At 40.3% G+C, this 26,577-nt stretch overlaps 1 protein-coding gene across 1 annotated transcript in view; it reads left to right on the top strand.

Moving 5' to 3' along the window:
* DNAH1 (dynein axonemal heavy chain 1) overlaps positions 1-26,577 on the top strand; it is an 81,820-nt gene that overhangs the window by 34,247 nt on the left and 20,996 nt on the right. The window contains exons 29-56 of the mRNA XM_063426636.1: positions 117-222; positions 741-854; positions 1,082-1,231; positions 1,642-1,728; positions 2,128-2,314; positions 2,528-2,619; positions 5,178-5,332; positions 5,449-5,626; positions 6,322-6,516; positions 10,023-10,142; positions 10,308-10,466; positions 10,907-11,011; positions 11,229-11,369; positions 12,090-12,250; positions 13,270-13,427; positions 13,920-14,093; positions 15,392-15,570; positions 16,510-16,740; positions 19,034-19,230; positions 19,401-19,536; positions 19,774-19,982; positions 20,239-20,410; positions 20,533-20,724; positions 22,248-22,358; positions 22,635-22,820; positions 23,459-23,650; positions 25,084-25,251; positions 25,428-25,619. Coding sequence (XP_063282706.1) covers positions 117-222; positions 741-854; positions 1,082-1,231; positions 1,642-1,728; positions 2,128-2,314; positions 2,528-2,619; positions 5,178-5,332; positions 5,449-5,626; positions 6,322-6,516; positions 10,023-10,142; positions 10,308-10,466; positions 10,907-11,011; positions 11,229-11,369; positions 12,090-12,250; positions 13,270-13,427; positions 13,920-14,093; positions 15,392-15,570; positions 16,510-16,740; positions 19,034-19,230; positions 19,401-19,536; positions 19,774-19,982; positions 20,239-20,410; positions 20,533-20,724; positions 22,248-22,358; positions 22,635-22,820; positions 23,459-23,650; positions 25,084-25,251; positions 25,428-25,619 — 4,447 coding nt within the window. The remainder of the gene's footprint in view (positions 1-116; positions 223-740; positions 855-1,081; positions 1,232-1,641; positions 1,729-2,127; positions 2,315-2,527; positions 2,620-5,177; positions 5,333-5,448; positions 5,627-6,321; positions 6,517-10,022; positions 10,143-10,307; positions 10,467-10,906; positions 11,012-11,228; positions 11,370-12,089; positions 12,251-13,269; positions 13,428-13,919; positions 14,094-15,391; positions 15,571-16,509; positions 16,741-19,033; positions 19,231-19,400; positions 19,537-19,773; positions 19,983-20,238; positions 20,411-20,532; positions 20,725-22,247; positions 22,359-22,634; positions 22,821-23,458; positions 23,651-25,083; positions 25,252-25,427; positions 25,620-26,577) is intronic.

Raw genomic sequence — 26,577 nt, 5'->3', positions numbered from 1 at the left:
AAACAAGCAGAGGGATCCATTGATGGTTCTTCCATAAATTGCTGCCACTCATACTGAGAGGAACTGCTCAAAGATTTTATAAAACCTTTTTTTTTTTTGTATTGCTGTATATACAGTTCAGGAGCTTGGGCATGCTTTGATGAATTCAATCGGATTGACATTGAGGTCTTGTCTGTGGTGGCCCAGCAGATTGCTACCATTCAGAAAGCCCAACAGCAAAGAGTGAGTTACAGTGAAAGTTCCAAAGTTAAAGTGGCACTCTTACCTTTCTCCTAGTGTTTCCTCTTCTCTTCCTCTTTCAGAATCTCTTTTTCTTTTCTATATTTCCGATCTAGTTTTCATTGAAACATAAGATACAGTAGGGACTACTATGTCTTATGTGTTTTTTCTACGTTTGACTTTCTTTGACCAAAGGAGGAGCTGAGGTCAGCTCCATTTCATGTGTCAAGGAGAATAGTGAGTACTTTCTATGACACTGGAAATGGAGTTGATTTAAGCTCCTCCTTTGGTCAAAGAATGTCAAGTGTAAGAAATAGTCCCTACTTTGTTTTCTTAAAGAAAACTAGATCAGAAATAAAGAAAAGAGGAACAGATTTTGATAGAGGGAGAGAAGACGAAGCGATAGGAGAAAAGAAAGTTCTGCAAGACAGTGCCACTTTAATGTTCTCTCTTCCCTGAAAGTTTCCTTTATATATTACTGGCTGGTTACTTCTGTATTGTTTACATTATTTTTCTTGCAGGTGGATCGCTTTATGTTTGAAGGAGTAGAGATCCCCTTGGTGTCTACATGTGCAGTATTTATTACAATGAATCCTGGTTATGCTGGACGCACAGAATTACCTGATAACCTGAAGGTAGCATAACAAGATTACTTACTTTCATATAAAGTTAATCAAGTATTTAGTGGATAGAAAGTTATATTCTCAGTCCTTGTGCATAACAGTAAAAATTATATCCATATATCCAATGTAAATGGTAGTGATTACTGGATCTGCATATAATATATATATCAATGGTTATTGTGTTCCTACTTTGTGTTTATAAGTATCATCATACAAAGACATTTTAAATTGATTTATAGGCTCTTTTCCGTCCAGTCGCAATGATGGTGCCAGATTATGCGATGATTGCTGAGATATCTCTTTACTCTTTTGGTTTCAACAATGCGAAGATTCTGGCAAAGAAAATTACTACAACGTTCAAACTTTCTTCTGAGCAACTTAGTTCTCAGGTGGCTTTCAAAAAACATATCCATCATCTTATCTACCACAAATCCACAACTTACAACTCATTGACAACTCACTACCCCATCTTCTATATACTTAAACGTTTTGCCTGTTTCCCACTAAGAGCCTTATCCTAGCCTTATCCTAGTCTTCCAGCCACAAAATACTGCCTACCTCCGAGTCACTGCCCCATCTAGTAGACTTCTACAACTTACTGTCCTTCTTACAGTCACTGCCTTGTCCTGTACACTGATAGACTTATTGCCTGTCTCCCTATCTCATCTATTTGTCTCAGATGTTTTTGTTTTGCATTGCTACAGAACTAGATGCTTCACATTTGAGGTATTATTTTTCAGATGCCTTTGTTTACCTTTCCCCCATCCCTCTTTTCCCCCTTCCTTTCTTATCTTTTTAGGATCATTATGATTTTGGAATGAGAGCTGTTAAAACAGTGATTTCTGCTGCTGGAAACCTGAAGAGAGAAAATCCAACCATGAATGAGGTAAGTTTTTCTTAGGTTTATAATGATCTAAATGTTTCCTTTACAAGACAATTTTGTTGCAAAGAAGGCCGATAACAATTAAGGATTGCTTTCAATCCTTATCCTTTATGGGCAAGATGCCTAGTGCTTTTATGAAGTCCATAAACTATTTACTAGATAGTAGGTTGCTTTAACAGTAGACTTGCAGACATTAGGCCAGAATAGCTTTTTTCCTACCGTGATAAAATTTGCATAGTAATTAAATGCACAAATAAATCATGTTCAATATATGGATCTCATAGGTTTATGTTTATGTCATCCAATATAATGGACAGTCACCTTGTTTGAGGACAAGTGGTTTATTTATTTGTGAAGAAAGTGTAATATAGGCGATGATATCATGTCTATGTGTCTTTGCAGGAGCTGATCTGTCTCCGGGCTATCCGTGATGTTAATGTGCCCAAGTTCTTACAAGATGACTTGAAGCTCTTCACTGGCATTGTGTCTGACCTTTTCCCACGGATTGAGGAAGAACACATTGATTATGGCAGTCTAGAACAAGCAATTCGCAAAACCTGCATTCAGAAAAATCTAAAGGATGTTGATGGTGAGGATACACCGTCAGGGACTTACAACATTCATTTCCAGCTGCTCAAGAACTTGTAAATGAATACAGATAATATGGCTTAGTTAACTTTGATAATATATGTTCCCGTAGCTTTGTGAATAGCATTCTTCAAGCAGCTATCTCCTCCATGTACTATTTCTCTGCCAATGGACAAATGTGTTGATGCAGATAATATTCTTCTTTCTTTTCTAGGCTTTGTAACAAAATGCATCCAGCTGTATGAGACAACGGTGGTGCGGCATGGTCTGATGCTTGTAGGTCCTACAGGTTCTGGGAAAACACAGGTGAGATATAAACAGAGTCATTGTTGTTACATGTTCCCAGCGTATATGTTGTGGTTTTTTCAGACTTTTATGAAAGTGCTTTGTGTTTATTGACAAGAAACATTTCTCTAATGTGCAAACAAGGCATTTCTAGGGTGAGTTATGATAGACATTTTTTTAACTGTCATACATCCTTTCTGTTTTTTCATTAATTTATAATATTTATATTGTTCTTTGAACACAAATGTTAACGATATCATGTTGTTACATTAGAAGACACTGAATGTATCTTTATCTAGAGCAAAGCCAAAAATCAGTATGGATACTGAGTTCTGAGCATTGTACAAAAATATATATACCTACTTAATGTGCAGAAATACTGATAATGTTTATCAATCCAATTGGTACTAATAGTTCACATAAAGGATGGTCTTAGATATCAGAATCACCCCCATTTACGTAACAGAGTATGAGAATCGGTTAAAACGATACATAACAAGGCCCCAACACAGAGTTTTTTAAAACCATATTTTATTGAATTTTTTTTTAGTTATTACAGAGAGCCTGTGCCCCACATCCAGCAGGATGGGGATATACTTGGAAATATCCATTGAAGGAGAGAAGGCGTTCTGTATCATGATGACAGTAGTTTGTAGTTAGTTTCTTGATACCTAGAGCTAATCGAGCTCCTATGGTTTAAAATTAATACTTTTTCCCACTGTGTGTCTGTGAGCATCTTGTTTAGCAGTTCTTCCCACACGTCTTCGTGTTTCTGTCCACTATTAGAAGATGTTGGTAAAGGACGGAAATGGCCTTTTCCAGGGTAAAACCCCCATCACAGAGGCCCTCATGTCAAGGTTAGATGCAGCAGTGCTCTGTTGGGGATCTGTTGGTAACAGTGTCGCAGTTGGGTATGCTGAAATTTAATGAGAAGAGTCGGGGCTTCTTCCCCCATGATGTCTCGGAGTCCCAGAGGATCAGCACTACCTGACCTCATGGATTGGGATGGAAGGGCTCCTCTCTATGAAGGCCTAGGCAGGCAGAGGTAATCCGCGCCCCAGATACTTTTTGTGTTGTAGAGGGATCACCCCTCACCCCTCCACACATATGCTATCACTGAAGTATTTAACAAGGAGAAGAAAGCTCTAGGCAATGAGAGTGGCACAGCCTGAAAATGATAAAGGAGCCATGGCAGGATATTTATCTTGAGGACCTTAACGCTTCCATGCCAAGATAAATGCGGATATCACCACTGTTCACCACGGTCCATCAAGATTTTCAGTAGTAGGGGTGCAAAGCAGGCTTGATAAAGGTCGGTTGGGTCCTCCGCCACCCATGCTCCCAGATACTTCATTTATTTTTCTTAACACCAGCGGAAGGGAAAGTTGGACTGCAGGGTTGCTAATTCCTTTTTCGGTATGGTGATATTGAGTACTTCGTGAGGTTCAATTTGAGACCTGATAGGTATAAAATTCTATCATCAAACATGGCAAGGTAATCTGTGGATTGATAACAAAAAAGAGTAGGACGTCCACATAAGCTGCCACCTTATGTTCCGAGACCTTGCATTGTCTTAAGTTCTTTTAGTCCACATAACAGTGCATTGGAGTTCTGAGATGTCTTAGTTTTTTCGGACCGCAATGAGGAATGGCTCAAGGGAGATGGCAAACAATAGAGGTGAAAGGAGGCAGCCCTGCCATGTGCCATTAAGGATCCAGGGATAAAACCTTTCTGCTCTGGGTGGATAAGATCAGGTAGACATGCTTGCATCCTGGTTGGTGAACAATTTAACGTCCACATTCAAAAGAGAGATCGGATGGTAGCTAACGCAGTTTTCTGGGTCTTTATTTGGGATCATTACAGCTAATGGCTCATTGTAGAATTTCCCCCCTTTTGTTAGCTTAATCAGGGCTTTTATTAGTCTGGGCATCAGGGGGCCTTATAGTATCCAAGGGGAAAGCCGTCCAGTCCAGGTGGTCCCAACACAGAGTTATTTTAACAATTATCTGACTCTTGCCACATAAATGACAGGCTCATCTTCATGAAATGGAGTTTCTTGTTAGCAAATTGTACTTTGTATTGTTAGTTAGCACAGCTGCTAAGAAACACTAGAACAGCAGAAATTAATAAGGCTGTCAAGTATATTTTGATGCCTGCTAGAGTTGCATTACTACTATCCTAGCTAGAATACACATACCTCTACTCATCCAAAATGCCTATATCCCTCACTCCCCAGACAGCCTGCTTCTCTCCCTCCCTATCATGCCATTTAGTCTATTAATCTTGTTTAGATGGGGAAGTCATCACAGTCCAGAGGATGACAAGCAATATCAAGGAAATGTTTGTACTTACCCTGTGCAGAGTGCACAGTTGTATTACTGTATGTATCTTGCAGATGTGGGCAGTTGCCCTTATATAAGATGGTGTCAGCTACTGGGCTGATGGAATCTGTTCTCTGTTGGACCCCTTTAATTTAACAGGCTAGGACCAAATACTTTTATAATGTACGCTGAAGTTTAATGTTACCCAGATCATGTTTTGTTTGTATTGTGTTGTAAAAAATTATTGTGTTTGCTCAGTGTTATATAGTGCTTGCTGCTGCCCTTTCATCACTTAAAGGGATGCCATCAGTCAGTGGAGGGACCTATGAAACTGTACACTACTACATTTTGAATCCAAAATCCATCACAATGGGTCAGTTGTATGGAGAATTTGACCTCTTAACGCATGAGTGGTAAGAATATTATTATTTTAGAAATATGTATGTCATAGTAATAATTAGTAAATCTTGGATTTCTTTGTTAAAACAAGTGGTGGGAAATTACACTTCCAATGTGTTTAACTTCAAAGGACAGATGGAATCCTCTCGTCACTTATTAGAGGTGGTGCCACATCAACAGAGCCTGACAAAAGGTGGTACATGTTTGATGGACCTGTAGATGCTGTGTGGATTGAGAATATGAACACAGTCCTTGATGATAACAAGAAGCTTTGTCTGAGCTCAGGAGAGATCATTAAACTTACAGAGGTAATCAAAACCTAGAGTTCGAAGAACCTCACTTTTCCACCAGATATTGACAGCTTTCATGAGATGTTAAGGTCATTTATTTAACCAGCAAATCATAACAAATATCACCTCTGCTTTCTTTAGATTTGTTAAACTCATGCTCATCCAATTCTTGACATCTTTACTTGTGGCTCATAACCATGCTATATCTAAGAATATATATGTATGTGTGTACGAATGTGTGGGAAAAGATCATGTTCTATGAGTGATAAATGCTTAGTGCCACACTCTAAGCTGTGTCAAGGTGTCTTCCTCTTTGGAGCTGCTTCATCTCAATGCACAAGCAAACCAAAGGAAGACGTCATATTATCAATTCTACTCCTGCCCATCACACTATAAACCTTATATCTTCTTCACATTAAGTTTTATCTATAACAAACCTGTAAGTTTTAGTACCTCCGTAAGATTTAGACTTAGAACCATGTGGATTCCAGTTTATCACTTCTGTCAATTACCGTATGTCTCCATGACAAAACCACTGATTACCATAATACCGCACACCCTAAAACACGTCAATCACCCGCTGACATATGAAAATGGAAAACTTCATTTTTGCAATCCAAGGGTTTTCACACCGTGCCGCCTGTTCTGCTTCCTTCTTAAACACTGCATACTATGTCTTTAACATGGCAGTTCCATATATTGCTTCTTTTCAGGCCATGACCATGATGTTTGAGGTGCAAGATCTCGCGGTTGCATCCCCAGCTACTGTTTCTCGTTGCGGAATGGTGTATCTGGAACCCAGTGTCCTTGGTCTAAAGCCTTTTACTGAATGCTGGCTCAATACAATCCCAGCCGTCATGAAACCCTATAGAGAGCAGCTGGACTCTTTATTTTCTCGCTTTTTGAAGGTAACAGAAGTTTAACATAGGACACTTTATTATTAAACATGTCTTAAGTTCTCTTAGTCCACATAACAACCTTATATGATATAGAACCTGAAATTTCCACTGCAGTTAAATGTTTCATTTCTGTCTTTAGTTTCAGCCACTCCAAATATGTGGCCCCATGCCTTGGTTAGATAGCTCGGTGAATAGTGACACAGCCTTTGAATCTCTACAGAGAACTGTTATTTATGTTTACGTTATTAATTGTTTGTGTTTGTGTATTACATATTCATTTCGTATTACTGGCACTTTTGGAACTACATGTGAAAGTGTATCATTTAACTTGTGTATATTAGCTGAATAGAATGTCTGGTTTGTAATCCCCAAAATAATTAACCAGCATTGTCAAATTCCAGAGAAGTTAGTGGCACCTATATGTCACACGCCAATCAACACTGGGCATTAAAAAAAAAATATGCATGTGTTAGTGTTTTCAAAAGTCTGTTCTTAAGTAACAAAAATCCTACCTTTTCTTAGCTTTAGAGCTAGCTTTCGGCAGCTAAACTAATCTGCCCACTTTCTTTTCCCAGCACAAACTTTCTTGTTAGTGCTTGGCAGTGACCAATCAAATGCTTCTCAGAGAGAAGCATTGTGGACACATGGAACATAAAATAGCATTTTATGAACACTTAGTCAAGTAACGATTGAGTAAATATTCCACAAACATATTTGGAATATATATATATATATATAAATATATATATATTTTAAAAAAATGCATGAAGATAGATATTAGAAAAAAATATGTATAACATAATTAAACGGTTGAATATTGCATGTTTTACAAATTAGTTTAAAACATACAAAATAATGAGCTTCACAGGGCTGAGCAGGGAAATAAGAAGGAAATGTTCGAAAGTAAACACTCTGCTGAAGAACTTTGCTGCTGTCTAACTAATATCTATCTTCTTAGGAAGTGTGAAGGGAAGTAGCATGTGTGACAGCCTGGGGAGGTATGGCTAGTGCTTATTTACTTACCATCAATAGCTCTGTAGAGCACAGGGGTAATGGTAAACAAGTAAAACTTTATGCTGGGAAACATAAATTGTAATTCATTCTAAACAGCTTATTATTCTGTGATAATTATTTTTTTTTATTATTTTTTTTGGTTAAATGTAGTAAATGTGTCTGCTTTTTTCATGTTGCTTTTTTTTTTTTATTCTTTATTTTTGCTGTGCAGAAAAATTTACATGAGGAGTTTGCAGCGCCACGATAGCGGGGCAAACTATGCATTTTACAACATATTATGACATTTGTATGGCGTTTAGATGACATGCAAGATTTTTTTTATGTCAAGTACATCAAGCTGGTTAAGTACGTCTAAATAAACTAACATTATTTTTAGCCCCTCTGGAGGCTAATGGGACAAAGGAATTAGACAAAGAAAAGTATAAATGCAGTAGCTACTGTAACAAGCACAATAAGGGCAACTTTGGACATTATTATGGTGTTTGGAGTGTCAGCACATACTTAATAGTAAAAGTGTGAGTCAGGCTTTGACATTAGGGTTGCAACAGGTGTGGTATGTGTTTGCTGTTTGGGCAGCCTAGGTGGCTTTGGTGTGAGTAAGTTTGATTCTATTTGGTGCTTTCACCCCGGCGGTGTTTGTAAGCCCTCTCCGGTCTCACTGAGTACCATGCTGCTTTGGTTTCTGTTAAATCAACGTGATTTTCGTATGGGAGTGTTAGAGGGATTACTCTGGTTGGACGTCTAGTATTTACTCCATATCCATGGAGGTCAGGGAAGCTGTGCCCCATTAGACTACATTGTGGTGTCTGCGGTGAAGTGTCGGTGCTGCGACAGGTTGTTGTTCTGGGTACGCTCAGCGGACCCTCTTGTCTAAGGTTGCATGTGTACTGTCTGGACTTGGGCATGGGATGTCGGTACCTGTGGACGGTCACTGGAAGCGGAGACAGGGCACCTCTCGAGTGGCTGTCGCCACTGTCCATGCTGCGGGTGTTGAGGTGTAGTTCAGTGGTCATGGTGATAGTAGGGGTGTATCCCCTGCAAGGTAATGTGTCAGTCGGGCCTCTATTGGTAAGGGTTGTTTTTTTGAAGTTGTGTCATTTATGTGACATGTCTCCTTTGCAGCATGGGTACTCCGAGGGATGGGAGGCTTTAGTGTGAGGTGTTAGCTCGTGCCCTAGCCAGGTAGGCAGGGGGAGTGATGGTTGCGGTGTCAGGGATTCTCCTCTATGTGGGGGGAGGTTAGTGTGTTTAACAGTATAACAGAACTTTGGTATCTCTTAACAGTGGACAGTCTCTGGCAGGTAGTCCCGCTGCATAAGTCAAATGGTGCTTGCAGCATGTGAGTTTGCAGTAGCTTGTCTGGGCACAAACAGGATAGTAGTCGCTGGGGCCCAGCAGTGGGATGTACGGTCCGCTGCGCCGGGTCTTGTGGTTGTCATAGAATCCTGTGGGAGTCCCAGGGCATCTAGCAGCTTTTTGGCTTCCTCGAGGTCCTGGACCAGCTGTGTCTCCTCTCCCTTGCAGACCATGAGTGTGCGCTCTTTCTTCCATCTGTATTCTAGGTTATGCCGCCTGAGGAGGGAGGTGAAGAGTATGAGCGACCTCCGCCACGCTAGGGTGCTTCCTGAGAGGTCTTGGAAGAACGTGAGGGACATGGATTCAAATTCGTAGGGCGTGCGGCCTTTGGTGGCTGCCATGATTGTGGCTTTGTCCCTCATACTCTGGAAGCGAACCACCAGGTCCCTGGGTGCCGCGGCCAGGGCCCTAGTTGCTTTAGGTACCCGGAAGAATCCCTCCAGCCCCATTGTCTTCCCTTGTCTCTGGGGGAGCAGTGTTTGGAATAGGCGCCTGAGTAGGTGCGGTAGTTCCGTGGCCAGGATCTCCTCCCTAACACCCCGTATCTTGACATTGGTACTGCACCTCCTGTCTTCCATTGCGGCAAAGCGGCGGTCGTGCCTCACTGCCTGTTGCTGCAGCTCCCTCACGGTTTGTTGGAGCGTGGTTAGTTGCTGGACTTGGTCGCTTGTCGTGGTCTCCAGGGCTCCCATTCTGCCTGTCAGGCCTCGTATTTCTGCACGGATGTTGGCTGTGTCTGCCAGAATTGTGGTTTGCAGGTCCGCCAGGAGTGTCTTCAGGACCGTGGTGGTAACCGGGTCAGAGTCTGGGCAGGTTGGTGCCGGCGTGTTTTTCGTCTGTCTTTCTTCCATCTCATCGGGATAGAAGTCGTCCGACGTGTCTGAGTAGGCCTCAGGGTAAGCGGCCATTTTGGGCCCGTCGCGCCATTTGCCTGTCTGAAAAGTTCCCCGATGTTTAGGCTCGTTCTTGGCTTGTCCGGCTTCATTTTTTTTTGTTTTTCGTCCCATTATGGTCTGCTTGCTGCTGGTGGGTTCCGTTGATCGTTTGGGTCGGGGTTTGGGTCCCCCAGGTGGGTGATTGTCATAGAGATATACCTGCGATAATTTTTTTTAACAAACATTAACCAAGTTTTCTATTGTTTTCAGGATGCCATCATGTTTGTGCGTCGCTCTGTTAAAGAAATCATTGCGTCAACTGACAACAATCTGGTCATGAGTCTTCTTAAGCTGTTAGATTGCTTCTTTCAACCTTTTATCCCACAAGAGGTACTTATAGGTCTGGCATGGATAGACAGGGTGTAGAGAGAAAGTAAGACAATATCTAATTAATACAATGTGTTATTCATCCCGGGTATGGTGGTGGTACATGCCAATTTAATTTACACCAAGTCTGTTTTTTACACTATTACTGAACTAATTCTGTGTTCCCAGGGACAAAAGAGAATTGCACAGGAGAAGCTTAGCCGCATAGTGGAATTGATAGAGCCTTGGTTCTTCTTCTCTCTGATTTGGAGTGTTGGAATCACCGGAGACTCAAATAGCCGTGTCCTGTTCAGCAAGTGGCTGAGAGACAAAATGATTGCCGAGAAGGTAAAGCATTGTAATATACCCATCTCTGACATTCTGGAACAGGAAATTATGTATTTCAGGAGACACACAATGAAATCCTGGGTTTCCAGCTATACCTTTTCTTCCAGTTTGCTTTCATGTTTTCCCACAAAATGTCTCTTGTATTTTTATCTCCCTCCTTTGTATTTACTCCTCTAGTAAGCAGGGACTAGTGAGCTAGCAGATTGACACAATGTTACCCTCCTATTTACATCAACCAGAAGTGGCTTGAAATGTTGATCTGGTCCCAGATCAGGTGATATGTAATGAAAAACTATGGGATTAGCTCATATCTAGTGGGCTCCTGCTTAGATTTCCTCCTACTTGTGTATTTTTTTGTTCTTTCATGATACGTTTCTCTACTCCATGTTTGCTAATCTGCAAATCTCTTACTTCACTTTATTGTTACGATGTCTCCACAGACAGTAATGCTTTTCCCAGATCAGGGGCTTGTGTACGACTATAAACTGGATGATGCAGGAATTAGCAGTAAAGCCGACGAGGATGATGAGGATGTTCAGAGAAAGGTAAGAGTCTGCAATAACTAATGGGAGGTTCTGCTGTGTGATCCCTGCCATTTAGATTCAAAGATTAGGTTGACATGTAGACTAGTCCCAAAGAGTAACTGTTTAAAAGAAGATATATCTGTTTTTTGCTGATGCTGCTTTGTTTTGCATCTATGGGATCCTCTGTCTTCCCCTGTCCATGATTTAATGTCAACACCAATAATTTCTATTTGTTTAGGTGAGTTGGGTGAACTGGATGGAATCATCTGCTCCTTTTTCCATTGCCCGTGACAGCAGCTATGCAGATATCATTGTCCCAACTCTTGACACCGTTCGCATGTCTCAAATCCTTGGAATGCTTTTGACCAATAAAAAGCCAGTAAGTATCTCTAGGTCCCTTGTAATATTATGTGTTTCCAGGAACATAGGTGGCATTATTTTATTGAGGTGGGTGTTGGTTAGGCATCAAAAGTAGATTGTGAAGAAACATATTAGGCTTTACTTGTGTAGATAAAACAGCAAACATTTAGAGCATATCAGTTACTTGAAATAGCAGCCAGCATAGTGAAAGGTAGAGAGACAAAGAGCAAGTGAAAAATCGAAAAGCTTCCATTCTGTGAGTACCAACAAGTTTATATACATATATAAACAGTACTCTAAACTGCACAGCGCCATCTACAGCTCAACTGCAAAGTATATACATGTTATGCAGTACATGCTGTTGTATTTCCCAACATTAGGTATTATTTAAAAAACATTCTCTATATGATTGGGTGACTATCCTTCAGAATATGGATCAAGCAGATTTATTCATGAACATGTGACTACGGACATAGGCTGAACAGGTGAATATTGTAACGCTCTACGGACTATGCTGGCGCTATATGAATACCAGTAATAATTATAATAATAATATGTACAGGGATGTACGTTATGTGTACTTGGTTACATAATTTGCAATATGCAGTTATGTTGCTCTATTTATCTGCTGCATTTCTATGTTGTTCTATGCTACCAGACCATAACTGGTATACACGAGCCAGCTTTATAATTATTCTGACATGTCCAATGAATTGATGGATTTACTTCATGTGTACAGGTTCTGTGTGTGGGGCCCACCGGGACCGGAAAGACTCTTACAATATCTGACAAGCTGCTCAAGAATCTTCCACATGAATATATCAGTCACTTCCTCATGTTTTCAGCAAGAACTTCAGCCAATCAGACGCAAGATCTTATTGACAGCAAACTGGACAAAAGGCAAGGATACTAATCAAGTAGTGTATGGAGCGATATCAATAGATAAAGTTATAGAGGTCCAGGCACTCCTTGGTTCAAGACAGGTACTTTATTAGGAACCACAACAGCAACGTTTCGACCCCAAACGGTCTTTGTCAAGCTCCATAAATGCCTGGACCTCTATTACTTTGTTAATTTTTGGAAATCTGGTGTTTGATTCTGGATCAGCAAGCACCCTGACTCAGATTCATGGGAGTGAGTGCAGTTCCACACACACTACTAAAAACCAATAGATAAAAGTCACTGTGAAGGCACTTTCTGCACGATGAATATGTATGTCCACATAATTCATACAATAAAAACATATTTGGCCTGTTTACAGTATTTACACAGTTCAAACAATAACATCAAACTAAAGTTGTTTAACGCCTTCGGGAGCAGTGACATATTCGAATTGGTAGTTGACTGTCCGGATCGACATGGAACCCAAATGTGCAGACTATAACACAACAAATAGACCTTAGTGTGGCCGGGCTAACATTAGAGTCCTTATAAAGTATACAGGAATTTTTGTACATAAATCATTTTAAAGATTTTTAACAGATTGTGATTGTGATCATTTGAAAAGCTTATCCAAAAATATAAAATTGAGGCATTCATCTTTTAGAAAGGTAAAAATATAAATACAATATACACATATGAAAACACATTTTACTGGTGATTTGCAATGTTTTATTCTATGTTGGGAAGACGATTACAGGTTACAGTCAGATCCTGATAGCATCATTTCTTGCTTTAGAGAGTACACCCAATTCAGATTGTAGCAGCAAATTAAGCTTGTTTTAGAGAGTGCAACCAAGTTAGACCCTTGATTTAGAGTATAAATACTGTATAAACCCTAACAACAAATTTTCCATCATTTTTAAAGACCTGAGTATATTCAGGAAAATTAGGTATATACAGTGTGCATTACTAGCTCAAACTGCAAAAACCAATACAGCAAGCTCTGACATATTTGTATATTTGTTGTCTCTTTACAGGAGAAAGGGGGTATTTGGACCACCTCTTGGACGCTACTTTATCATCTTTATTGATGATCTAAACATGCCTGCACTCGAGACATATGGAGCACAACCACCCATTGAGTTGCTCCGTCAGTGGATGGACCATGGTGGCTGGTATGACCGCAAGCAGATAGGTACATGGACATTTCTCATTATTATTATTGGCATTTATATAGCACCAACTTATTCTGCAGTGCTTCATCATAACTGCATTTTATTTATGCAACTACAACTGGTGTCTTACTTTCTTTAAATGTTTTCTAAGAAAAAAAATTATAATTCCATCACTGCACAGTTAAGTATGGATTCACTTGGAGTTCAGTAATCATATAACAGAAATTTGGGCTTTTAACAGTCACAAAATTAGTTTATGAATGGTGCGATGGGGGGTTACATAAATGGATTTATAATAACTTATATTAAGATGGAGCGTTCCAAAAGCTTCAGGAGGGAAGCTGTATATGCCAAAAGGAGTTGGAGTCTCCAGTCTGCTTATCACCAACTGATTAAACAATGTTCTAATCTAGAACACTGCCATGCCGATACAAACACTTTAAATATAGGCAAGACAGACCAAAAATACACACTATCTTATGTAATATTTCAATTGTGCTTTCCTTCTGCAGGAGTTTTCCGGAATTTAATGGATATAAATTTTTTATGTGCCATGGGACCGCCAGGTGGTGGCAGGAACCCAGTGTCCCCACGGCTTACCCGTCATTTTAATTTCTTGTCCTTCACTGAGATGGAAGACAGCAGCAAGAGCAGGATCTTCTCTACCATCCTTGGTAGCTGGATTGGTGAGTGAAGACTCAATGACTTATTGGAGTGAGGATAGAGGCAGTAGTATATGGAGAAGGTGTGTAGTAGATGGAGAAGAAAACATATTAAACAAGACAGGGATAAAATGTAAAGAAGAAAAATACATAATAGGATGGAAAAGTGCATTACTGAAAGATAAACAAAGGAAATTATTTATTGTCATGTGAGTGAAGTCACAAACAGTCCTGAAAGAGTAAATAATATAAGTTAGGCTCAGCTAGGTCAGAGAGGTGGTGCATGTGAGGAAGGTATGGCTGGTGTGAGTAAGGAGGGTTGTCAGAAAGTTATGTGTCATGTGGTGGATTAATTGATGTGAGAGAGATGGAGTCATACATATATTAATCATTTTCGTCTTTGGTAATCTGAGAAAGATGGGGAACCATTAAAGAGAAAAAGTCATGGAACATAGTGTGAGGTGGATTATTGGATATTGATCCATTTACATTTGTAAATTAATGTCTAGTAGTGTGAGAGAGTGAGGTATGTAAGATTGGGCAAGAAATATGGAGAGGAAAGATGTAATAGAGAGAGAATTGAGATGTGAATAAAGGTAATATGATAGATGTAAAGGTGTAAATGAGTGTAAGACATGTGAATTTGGAATTTATAAGATACATGTGAAGGTGGAATTTGTAGAATTTGTAGAGTGGGGGGTAGAGGAATGAGGGAGTATGTGGGAAAGGTGTGAAGGTGATATATGTAGAGTTATGTAAGGGAATGACAAATGATGTGAAGGAGGTTGGAGGGGAATAAAATGATTGAGTTATGGCTGTATGCAGGAATGGAAAGAGTCTTGTTAGGCTGCCATATAGAACTGTTGGTGCAGTGAGAATACCGATAATTATCATAGATGGATAGTGGTGTTAATATGTGAGATATAAATTGGATATATAATCCAGAAATACTGAGTGTTTCTTTTTCCTAGTTGGATTACGTGTAGAGATATATGGCAATCAGTACCAGCAGAGTGTTATGATATCTAGTTATCCTAGTTGGATAGGAAGTTCTACTTCTTTTACATGGTCGCCTGCAGCCCCACCTGAGTCATTCTTTCTCTCTGTGACAATTTAAAAACAAGCTATTTCACCCATTATTTTGGACATTTGACTGCTTATGGACCTGTGTTACCTCATGTTATCTCATGTCTCAGAGCGGTCACTTTATATAATCTCTATGATTGGCCATTGGTTACACTCAAGACCATCACCTTGTGCCCTTCCTAATTCCATGGTTTTTATCAGTGGTGGAGTTTGTTTTCGGTTTTCTTTCCTTACAGCAGGGGCACCAGCAGTGCAGCACCTGACGGGACAGTTGGTCGATGCCACGATTAAGATGTATAACACTATTATATCTCAGTTGCTCCCTACGCCAGCAAAGTCTCACTACACATTTAATCTTCGAGACTTGTCGAAGGTATTTCAGGGAATACTAATGGCAGAACCATCTAAAATGGAGGTGAGTGTTCTAATTGCTGGTATCCATTTAGGATGTACTGTATTTAACCTAACTTACCATCAGTTAAAGTACTAGAGTTAAAATGTAGACAGGGTAATAATGCCAATGATTCTATAAAAAAGCAAATTTCAGTGTTATTGATAAATTTGAAGAGTTAATATAACCCTTTTGAAAGGGGGCCATTATCAACGTAATATGCATTATTGGGCACTATAGGGAAGGTCCCCCCTCTCAATTAGCAGTACAACCAGCAAACAAAAGGTTTTACTAACCTGGAATCCAGCACCGGGCAAACCTCCTGGCGCTGATCTTCCACACCCCTCCGACGTCACTGGGGCTCGCGCTGGTCCAATCACAGGCTTCTCATAGAGAAGCAAATGCGCACGCTCTGGACTGGTGAGGGAATAGAGGTAGGGAGTGAAGAGGAGGGAAGCAGGAGGGAGAATTGTGGGAGCGGAGAGCTATCTTCCCATTGCTCTGCCTGCAAGAGGACGATTTTCACGTCTGTTCATAGTGTGCAGTGCTTGCTGTAAACAGACATATTTTAAGCACAGAATTGACATTAAACCGAGCTGCCAATGTCACGTGTGCTGGGGGTGCAACTAGCACAAGTGCAAACATCTCAGGATGTGTAGTGGTTTCGAGCTGAAACACTGCACATACTGACTCCTACTACCATGACCTTTTCAAATCACTGAAGTGGTGATGGTGGTTGGAGTATCTCTTAAAGAAGTAGAACTATTCACTAGGCATTAATTGTTATTGTAACTGGAAGGCTATTTATGATTATGAATTAAATTAGTGCATAAACTTTGCAATCTCAACACATTCTTCTTTTATCTCTTAAAATGTATTGGTAATTGACAATCCACCATTGATTCACAAGTAAAAGGTGTCTGGTGGTAAAGCCAATGTCTTACATTCTTGTAATTCTATCAGGACAAGTTTCAGCTCTTGAAGCTGTGGTATCACGAGTCCTGCCGCGTATTCCAGGACCGGTTAGTGAACCAGGAAGATCGGAACTGGTTTGATGAGCTAATGAAGGAAAGAATGCAGGAATTTGGTGCAACCTTCGAGGAGGTTGTCCCTCAGCAACCTGTGCTGTTTGGAGATTTTATGTCTCCAGGGGCAGATACAAAATCCTACCAGCTCATTACCGACCGAGAAAAGGTAATTAGGCAACAAATGTTGACTTCAGTTTTTCTACTGACCTTCCCTGATTGCAGGGGTCTCTGGTACTGTTGGCTTCTGAATGTTGAAGTACGTCTGTGTTTCTGTATGGGGCTTTTTATGTGAAGAATTCCATTTGTTTTCTGAATTTATTTTAGATCTTTTGTTTTTTCTATATAGTGTTTTAGGGTCCCTGTATCTTGTTCACTAAGTTATATGTGTAAGAGATATTGGTTTACTTGTATGATTATAAATAGCATAATCGTTGTAGCAAGGTTATTCACTAAAATGATAATTGCTGGGAATTTCGAAGTCAATTTAAAAATTTAGACCAAAAAGCTACATTAGAAAACCTCTAAGTGAATTTTCTTTTCAGGTACGTACCTTTCTCATGCATTTTTTATTTATTTTTTGTCAATCTTACCATTGACATTAATACTGTTAACAAGCTCAACAGGAAATCAGAGTATTCAAGTTTGTCACAATACGCACAACATTTGTCACAAAATCATGATATGCGATTTAACAGTAAAACATGTGAACGAGTCCTATCTATTTATTTATTTGTGTATAAGTTGGTAGACCTTAAGTGAGCAGGTGAACCTAGGTCGTCTCTGTGGCCACCCTCCTTTATCGTACTAAGATTGCACCTTAGAGCTGTAGACAAGTGTGGGCATACCTCCTTTTTTAGCTCATTTCTACCTGTCCTTGAGTCTTGCCCAGCTTTGTGCCAGTAAGTGGGTTGAGGTCGGAAGTTCCCTACATGTATGCTTGACTTTATTGGGATGACAGCCAGTGGTTACACTGAGGTTGGGGTCCTCGTGAGTTGTCCCCAATCCCTGTTTGTGTGTGTCCTACTTAATTTTTTTTTTTTTTTTGGGGGGGGATCTGGCACATCATAACCTTTTCTCACTTAGTCTGGGCCTTTGTAGGGTATTAGGTGACAGTCGTAATCAGGGCTGGTGCGTCGGTGATCAGTTTGCTGGGTTACAGTGTCCTGTGATCCATTATGCCTCTTTGTCGCAGCTCTGCTGCCCCTTTTGTCTGACTAGGTTTTAATCTCTGTCTCGCCTAATCTCTTTTTCATTGTCTTTGACCCTTCAGGGTCTGCATCCCGGGTGGTCTGTGTCTGATTTGGTGTGTATTTGTGTGTATGATGGGTAGGGAAAGGGTAGAAGAAAGCGAATGTGTGCATGTATCCGGCCCTTGAGTGGTAGAGGTAGAGTAGGAATCGGGTAAGGGGTGAGGGTTATAGGGTGGGGGGGTGGGGTAATGAGGGTTCCCCACGACGTCGTACTCGCTGTATAGGCCCATCCCGTCCCCCTCAGGGTCCCCCCTGCCAAGTGCGCGTCCGCGGCTCCCCTGGGAATCACTGCCACGTCACTGCGGTTATATTTCTGTCACCCCTGCGGGGGCCATGCAGAGGCTCCGTTTTCCTGGTGCTTATGCCATTCTACCTGAGATAAATTCAAGCCAGGGTGTCCAAGTCTGTAGATAGCGTTCCGTCATTCCCCGCAATGAGGCTGTAAGCTGCTCCATGCCGTGGATCTCTTCTACCTTCTCCATCCATTGTCGCAGCGTGGGGATTTGTGTGGTCCGCCAGCGGAGCGGGATAAGTAATTTGTCCGCATTGAGGAGTTGTTTTGTGAGTGATTTTTTTTGTACCTCGAAAGAAGCATGTCAGTGTGATGGAGGAGCATTTGCAATGGCTGAAGAGGGAGGTCCGAGTCCGTGATGGTTTTTATCTGCGTGTGAATTTGTTTCCAGTAGGGGGCGATGTGTCTCATACATTTTTTTTTTAATCTATGGGAAGCCAGTGATCATTAACAGAAACTCTCTATCACCGCAGCCAATGCCAATGCTTCAGCCTTGAAACTTGGGGTCAAAGGAGGAGACACAGAAACCTGGAGGACAGGTGCTGTCTGCAGCACTTTGCTGCTTAAACTGTTCATAAACGATTTGACCCCTTTAGTTATTACAGCATGCAGCACCTCCAGGCGCCATAATAACTTCATTGTAATGAAGTTGTTATGGTGCTTAGTGTGTTTTTTTAAATCTGAAATTCACTTTGAATTTCCAGCAATTCTCACTTCAGTATATAACCCTGTATGTGTTGATGTATGTGTCAGAGGTCCTATTTCCTGTTTGTTAGGGGCACTATTCTTGCGTGTTTATAGATATGTCTGGTATGCTGCTACCTGTATGTCTGTAGTCATTTTGTTTGTTTCTGTGTGTCCGTATTTGTGTGCCTGGTCTTCTGTAAGTGTTTTATGTTGCTCTGCTTTTCTTCCAGCTCCATCGTATAATTGAGGAATACATGGAGGATTTCAATCAGATCAACACCGCGAAGATGAAGCTGGTTCTTTTTATGGATGCCATTCAACATATTTGTCGAATCAGCCGCATCTTACGACAACCATTAGGAAATGCTCTTCTGCTTGGTGTAGGAGGCAGCGGGAGACAGTCTCTAACTAGACTGGCAAGTCACATGTAAGGATAGTTCACCTTTATTAATACTGTGCCACATAAATACCCAATGAACACTGTGCACAATCACTGTGAGTCTGTTTTTTTTGAATGTCAGTCTTTTGTATTTAAATATAAGTTATCTATATTTGGCGAGTCTTTGAGGTTCTGGGTAATGCATCCTGTCTTCTCAGGTCAGAATATGAATGCTTCCAAATTGAACTGTCCAAAAATTATGGGATGACTGAATGGAGAGAAGATATAAAGGGTATCCTGCTGAAAGCTGGTCTCCAGAATATGCCCATAACCTTTCTCTTCACAGACACACAGGTTGGTAGAATTTAACTTATCACTTAACACATAAATGCTCATTACGGCAATTTTTCTCTTGTACAGGTTTCCTTGGCATTGCTGGCTACACATCACTGATAATCATCTCATTACGCTAATAAAAATATAATACAACTCATGCTTAGTAAAACAAAAAAAAAACAACAACTTATCTCTTAGTTACACAAGAGTGAGTAATGTACAAGATTCGTTCAAACTCTTTTCCTTCAACTTTAGATTAAGAATGAGTCATTTCTTGAAGATATAAACAACATTCTGAATTCAGGAGATGTTCCCAACTTGTATGGACTAGATGAGCAAGACCAGATTGTCACTGTCATGAAACCAATTGTGCAGGATATGGGACAACAACCAACCAAGGCCAACCTAATGGCAGCATACACCCGACGGGTCAAGGGCAATATTCATACTGTGCTGTGCATGAGGTATTAAGCTATTTTGGGTGATGCTGCACATGAATACTTTCCATAAAAATATTGTTCTCTTTTCTTTGACACATTTATGCACATTGCTGCACGTGATCTCATGCACTTAGGTCTTCAATGTCTTTTCAAGATTCTTGGAGTCCATGTTTTGCTTAAATACCCACCTTATTCTTTGACTTTATATTTTGTAAACATGCATGTGGTCTCTCTGCCATTTATTGTATTCTTACTAATTTCTTCTTTACCTCACTCTCAGTCCAATAGGAGAAGTGTTCAGGGCTCGTCTCAGGCAGTTTCCAGCACTAGTAACTTGTTGCACAATTGATTGGTTTAATGAATGGCCAGAGGATGCTTTAGAATCAGTGGCATCATCATTCCTGGTGGAGATTCCTGAGCTTGACTCAAAAGAGTCCTCTGTTTCAGGCATGGTGAGTTTTGCACAATAAACAAGACATTTTATTCACATTATACACTACATTTTTTTCACCTTAAAAATGATTTTTCGGAGATGTGACTTCCCTTTCCTTTTCCTTTGCCTCCCTCACTACAGATCAAGATGTGCGTTGAAATGCACCAGTCAGTAGCCGTAAAGTCAAAGCAATACTTGGCAGAGCTCTCACGTCATAATTATATCACCCCAAAGAGTTACCTGGAGCTGCTAGGAATATACTCAAAGCTTATTGGAAAGAAGGTGATGGAGATAAAAACTGCAAAGAACAGGATGAAAAGTGGACTTGATAAGGTGTGACATTAAAGGACCAGACCCTTGCATTGTTTTATATTTTATGTATCTTGTTTTTTTTTTTTTTTTTATCACTTAGTCCCATGATCTCTTGATTTTCTTTGTTACATCTATAATTTGGCAACTTTTTTCCTTCATGTGCCATATTTTTTTAAAATAATTTTTATTGAGTTTTAAGTCAGAATAAAACAGAATCATGGACATCGGTTGTACAGTATCAACATTTTTGAGACCTATGGTTGATTCGTAGGTCGTATAATCGTAAAACATTGCATTAAAATCATGTAGTAAACAAATATCAGGAATTGTTTTGTAAAGAGGACCACAGCCTTCAAGTGTGTGCCCTGCATTGTTTTTTTTTTTTTTCGTTTTTTTTTTTTTTTTAAAGCTGTTTATTGAGCAGGACATAAATATTTAGAAATATGCAGAAAGGTGCAACGTATAGCGTGGACGCGCAGGTCCAAACATTAATGTCAATACAAACGTAGTATACAACAATATACATCACTACATCTTTCCATAATGCAGGTTAGATATCAGCGAAATGTGCATTGTAGCGGAATATTGGTCAAGACAGTGTCTTGATCCACTCTCGGCCTCAGGTGGCAGACATTTAAATATCAATCAGTGAACAATACCGAACAAATAGAAAGCGTATAGTATAAGCATCATATGGCTTTAGATATGCAGAGTATCTGTTAGTTTTTTTTTTTCAGAAAGTACCTACCCCTCTGTATAGGGGCAATTGTATGAGGTTGGAGAAGAGAGAACATAGGATGATATCGCAGATTGAGGGGAGAAGAAAGGGAGAGGAGGAAAATAAAAAAGGGGGGGGGAGGGTGAGGAAACAGGGGTGAGAAGGGGGGGGGGGGTATATAGGTCAGGAGCTATCCCAACTGCTTAGAGTTTGCAGTTCCCCCAGCCTTTGGTGATGGTTCCAGTGGCGGATAGGTTTCAAGGGTGTGTCGCAGAGGAGGGTAGCCCTGAAACGGGGTAGGAGTGCTCCAACTCTATCTCCCAACCCACCCCTGCATCCCGCACCGCCACGTACGCCAACCACAGCTGCCACCTCTCCACATGCTTCTCCTTAGCTCCCAGCAGCGATGCCTGCACTGACTCCGCCATGTATATCTCCACCACCCTGCCCTGCATTGTTCAACAAATCCACCTCTCTTTTTCCCCTTCTCATCCTCTCCAAAATTATACAAAGTTCGGACTTTTCTACTTCAGTGCTTCCAGTTTCTTTCACAGGCCTGCTGTATTCATCAAAGCCCAGACAACGGCCCACAGTGAACTGACTGCCGCTACAGCACTGCCTTCTCCAATGGGACCCCTCTGACAATAGGAAAATTCTAATAAAGGCTTTTGTAAAATTTAGTTTTTTACATAGTTAAAGAATGAGCCACTTAGTGAATTTGAAAATTCAAGAATGGGTCACCAAGCTAAATCAATAAATGTATTTTGAGATCTTGTTAGAAACATTGCTATAAACCATTCTCACTATTTTTACTCCCTTTCCTCAGCTCCTTCACACAGCTGAAGATGTTGCAAAGATGCAGGAGGAACTAGAAACAATGCGGCCCCTGCTGGAAGAGGCAGCCCAGGATACAGTGATTACAATGCAAAAGATTGAGGTGTGTTTCGATGTTGCGCAATATCTGCCTTAGACAATTGTTATCAGTGCTTAGTCATCAGTGCTTAGTCCAGGTCAACGCTATCTTTCACTGTCTCTTCTTTGACTCTACATCCTACCTTTTTATCTTATAGTTACACCTATTTGAGATCAGATTAATTGCCAAAGCTATTTAAAAGGTAGATAGATAGATAGATAGATACTTATTGCTTTGCATATACAACTATGGCAGCAAATTCTGTTTAAATTATTTTTGTTCCACCAAATTTTCTCTCAGGAAGACACAGTTGTTGCAGAGGCCACTCGTCAATCTGTACAAGTCGAGGAAGCTAAAGCCACAGAAAAGGCTCGCATGGCTCAAGAAATTGCGGCTGACGCTCAGAAAGACCTCGACGAGGCTCTTCCCGCATTGGATGCTGCCCTGGCCAGTCTGAAATCACTCAACAAAAATGATGTTACTGAGGTGAGGAGCTCAATGCTTATGGTAGCTAGATGTTGGTTGACCTAATGAGAACTGTGAATAGATGTGAAGAATGCAAGAATATGAGGTGCTGGAGAATACCTAGAAAGGAAAATAACAAGTTAATTAAAAGCTGAATACTTATAGATTATCAGCTTTAGACAGAAGTTAATGTGTGTTAATAAAAAACTAAGTAAGAGGTTATTGAAAAGAAGGAGATAAAGTAGATGATTTTATGAGAAGAGCATGTGTTTATACTGGATCTTGGCAAAGTACTACTAAAGCATCAAGACAAGAAATATTAGAGAACAAATGTGTAACGAGAGTGTAAAAGGTTATACTGTGTTACCTTAATACAGGGGTTCTCAACCTTGTCCTCAAGGACCCCCTACCAGGCCAGGGTTCAGGGATTACCTGGGTGTGTCTGAGGTGTTTAGAAAAAGAAAAAAAAACACCTTAGAGTCTAAGGTGTTTTTTCCCCCCTTTTTCTAAACACCTTAGACACACCCAGGTAATCCCCAAATCCTGGACTGGTAGGGGGGTCCTGAGGACTGGGTTGAGAACCCCTGCCTTAATAACTATATCTAGACAATGGTGTTCTCTGCCTTTCTGTAATAATATATTTAACCTGCCCTCTTCAGGTCAGAGCTATGCAGCGCCCTCCTGAGGGCGTCAAACTCGTAATAGAAGCTGTTTGCATTATGAAAGGAATAAAACCAAAGAAAATTGCTGGAGATAAACCGGGAAGCAGAATAGATGATTACTGGGAGCCAGGAAAGGGTCTACTGCAAGATCCTGGCAAATTCCTAGAGGGCCTGTTTAAGTATGACAAGGTGAGTTACTTATACACATCATATGAAATATGGTATGCAAGCTGAGGAATTAAAGCTGTAGAAAAACATGGCAAACTAAAGTTTAGGAAAAGTAAACTGTTGCATGTGTATGCTAGCAACTAAAGTCACAGAAGGAGATTAACTTATGCAGGCTAGTATGCAAAGCTTGTGTTTTACCACTGAGCATCATTAATAGGACGTAGAAGGAAAAACAAAGAGAACAAAAGGAACAAATACCTGCTAAACATGAAAGGGAAATTGCTATGCATGCCGAATACTATATCTAATGTTTAGCTTGTGTTCAGACGATTTCATTGACATTACTAACCCCTGCACTGCTCTACCTCAACCTATTGGATGCTTAAAGAAACTCTCCTCTCAAACACATTTTACCTGAGCCATTTTATCGCTAAGGGGGCTGAGCTCAAGAGGGTCCAGACAGCCCAGCTTTCTCACATAATTGAGGAGATTGGGCAACATGAGACGATAAACAAAAGGACCACTGATCCTTCTCACTTGTCCACTATTACCAAGTTAGGGAGAGATCTCTCCTGACTTCTCAATGCCTCATATCTTGTAGTCCTTCTTTTACACTAATGCTAAGAAATACAGAGCATTATTTGACCCACAATTTCAATCGAATCAGATCTATATATCCAGAATCTGCAATACCAGAAACCAACTCTCATATCTACCAGACAAAACAGCAGAGACATGACTTCTTCTCCTAGCTGTGTTTTCACAAACATTGCCCCATTGCTGAGAAAGAACTGTCCCATGCCACGTTACAGATATCTTGTTTGCTTGCTTTATTACAACATTTAATTTAATTTAGGATCGGCTTTCTATTTGGTCTCCAACATTTCCCTAATCCACAAGGAGGACAAGGATGTAGAGCATCGCTCAAACTATTGGCACACCTCACTCCTAATTTGTGAGTTTAAATTGTGTATGAAAATTCTTTTTAGATGCCAACAACCTTCCCTCCTTGACCCGATTCAGAAGGATCAAGTGGGTTTTGTACTGACATGGGAGGCAAGCTATAACACAACTCAAAACTTGTCCATAGTTCGTCTCGCCTTTCATCTGCTGTATTAATGTCCCTGGAGTGATAGCTGTGCATTTATGACCTCATTGTTTTGTATTCTAGTACAACAGATTTTGGACTCTGAAAATGTGCCCTAATAATCAATGTGTTCACATTTATGGATGTTTTACAGATATGTCTAAAAGATAATGCAATGTGTATATGATTTGCTCTGATATTGGGTACAATATTATTGTGCACTCACTTTATTTACCTCTATTTAAAATGTTTTACTAAAATCCAGGGAATAAAAACAAAGTTTCTAGAATTCTCAAGAAATGTGTGACTACAACAATGATTATGGATAATTAAATATATTTACATGAAATTGTATCTACGTCTCTAGGACAATATTCCAGATGCAGTCATAAAAGCCATTCAGCCCTACATTGATAACGAAGAATTCCAGCCTGCAGCCATTGCTCGGGTCTCCAAGGCTTGTACCTCTATCTGTCAGTGGGCACGGGCCATGCACAAGTATCACTTCGTGGCTCGAGGTGTAGAACCCAAGCGAGTAAGTACCAAACGGCTACAACTGCACTAAAAAGCCAGAGTTGACACACATTTTACTATACATGCTACACTTCAGTAGACGGCAACACCTGCCTCCATATAGCATAACATCATCTGTAATATCGAATGTTATAGTAAATTGCCATAGTCACACAATTAAATCTGATCTGTCCATAGCAAGCTCTACGGGAAGCTCAGGAAGATTTAGCAGCGACCCAGAAAATCCTAGATGAAGCCAAAGCTCGTCTTGGTGCGGTAGAGGATGGGATCGCAACCTTAGAAGCAAAGTACAAAGACTGCGTGTCCAAGAAAGAAGAGCTGGAACATAAGTGTGAGCAATGTGAGCAGAAATTGGGTCGCGCTGACAAGGTAAGAAAGCCAGATATATAAATGTCCAAGACAAAGGGCAATCCTTCTGTGAAAGCAACTCACGAGGCTGCAAGAAAACTGTATATTAATGTATAACAGATTGATGTTTATTATGGTGTGAGAATCTAGTAAAAAAGGCACCTACCATCTACACAGCTGTTAGTATTTAGCACGGACACGTAAGGATTCATGTGATTCCCCTCAGCGTGCCTGTGAAACAGATCTATCGTGTTTTCTTGGACACATATGACTCCTACATACTGATGGGTACATACTGAAGTGTAAAATGCTTCAGTACAGTATGTAGAATTCATATGCTACAGGAACGAAATTGATTCATTAATAAAACTGGAATCTCAAAGGAAATGCCTTGTTTGAGAGTTAAATACAAGTGTGCAGAAGTAGTATGTGTCCGGAAACATTTAATGAATCTGGTAACACTACATGTAACCGAAGTAAGAGCCTATATGAAGGAGATGGGCAAACATTTGCAAAACTACATATATATGTAACATATGTGATCAAATAGGATATAAAGCACTATGTGATACAAAGGGTTCAGGAAGATCAGGCTCATAGGTATTCAGTGGAGGATTAAAATTAGGTTAGTAAGCAAGGTGTCATGATCCATAAAATCATGCAAAGAGACCATCATATATAGCTGTTAGCTATGGGCAAGTTTTAAATAGCTGTCAGTCAGAAGTTAATAAGCAAGATAATAGCTATGTAGTCACCGTGGAAGGAGAAGAGCAGCAGGGTCTATGAATATTTCATACTACTTGAGAAAGTGTCATTTGCCTTTAAATACAAAACATTGAGTTATGACATTTGGTCATGAGACTCCTACTAAACCAGACATTAGTTCATAGGGCAATCTGTATCTAGTTTACTTAACCTGAGATGTCTGCCTTTCTGTGGGAAGATATACTAAGTACTTCAGATCCCCTGTTATTCAAGG

The sequence above is a fragment of the Pelobates fuscus genome, chromosome 7, assembly GCF_036172605.1.
Source record: "Pelobates fuscus isolate aPelFus1 chromosome 7, aPelFus1.pri, whole genome shotgun sequence".
In the NCBI taxonomy this organism is placed as follows: Eukaryota; Metazoa; Chordata; class Amphibia; order Anura; family Pelobatidae; genus Pelobates; species Pelobates fuscus.
Note: the sequence above shows the minus strand (reverse complement) of the source record. Positions and strands in the feature narration are given on the sequence as shown.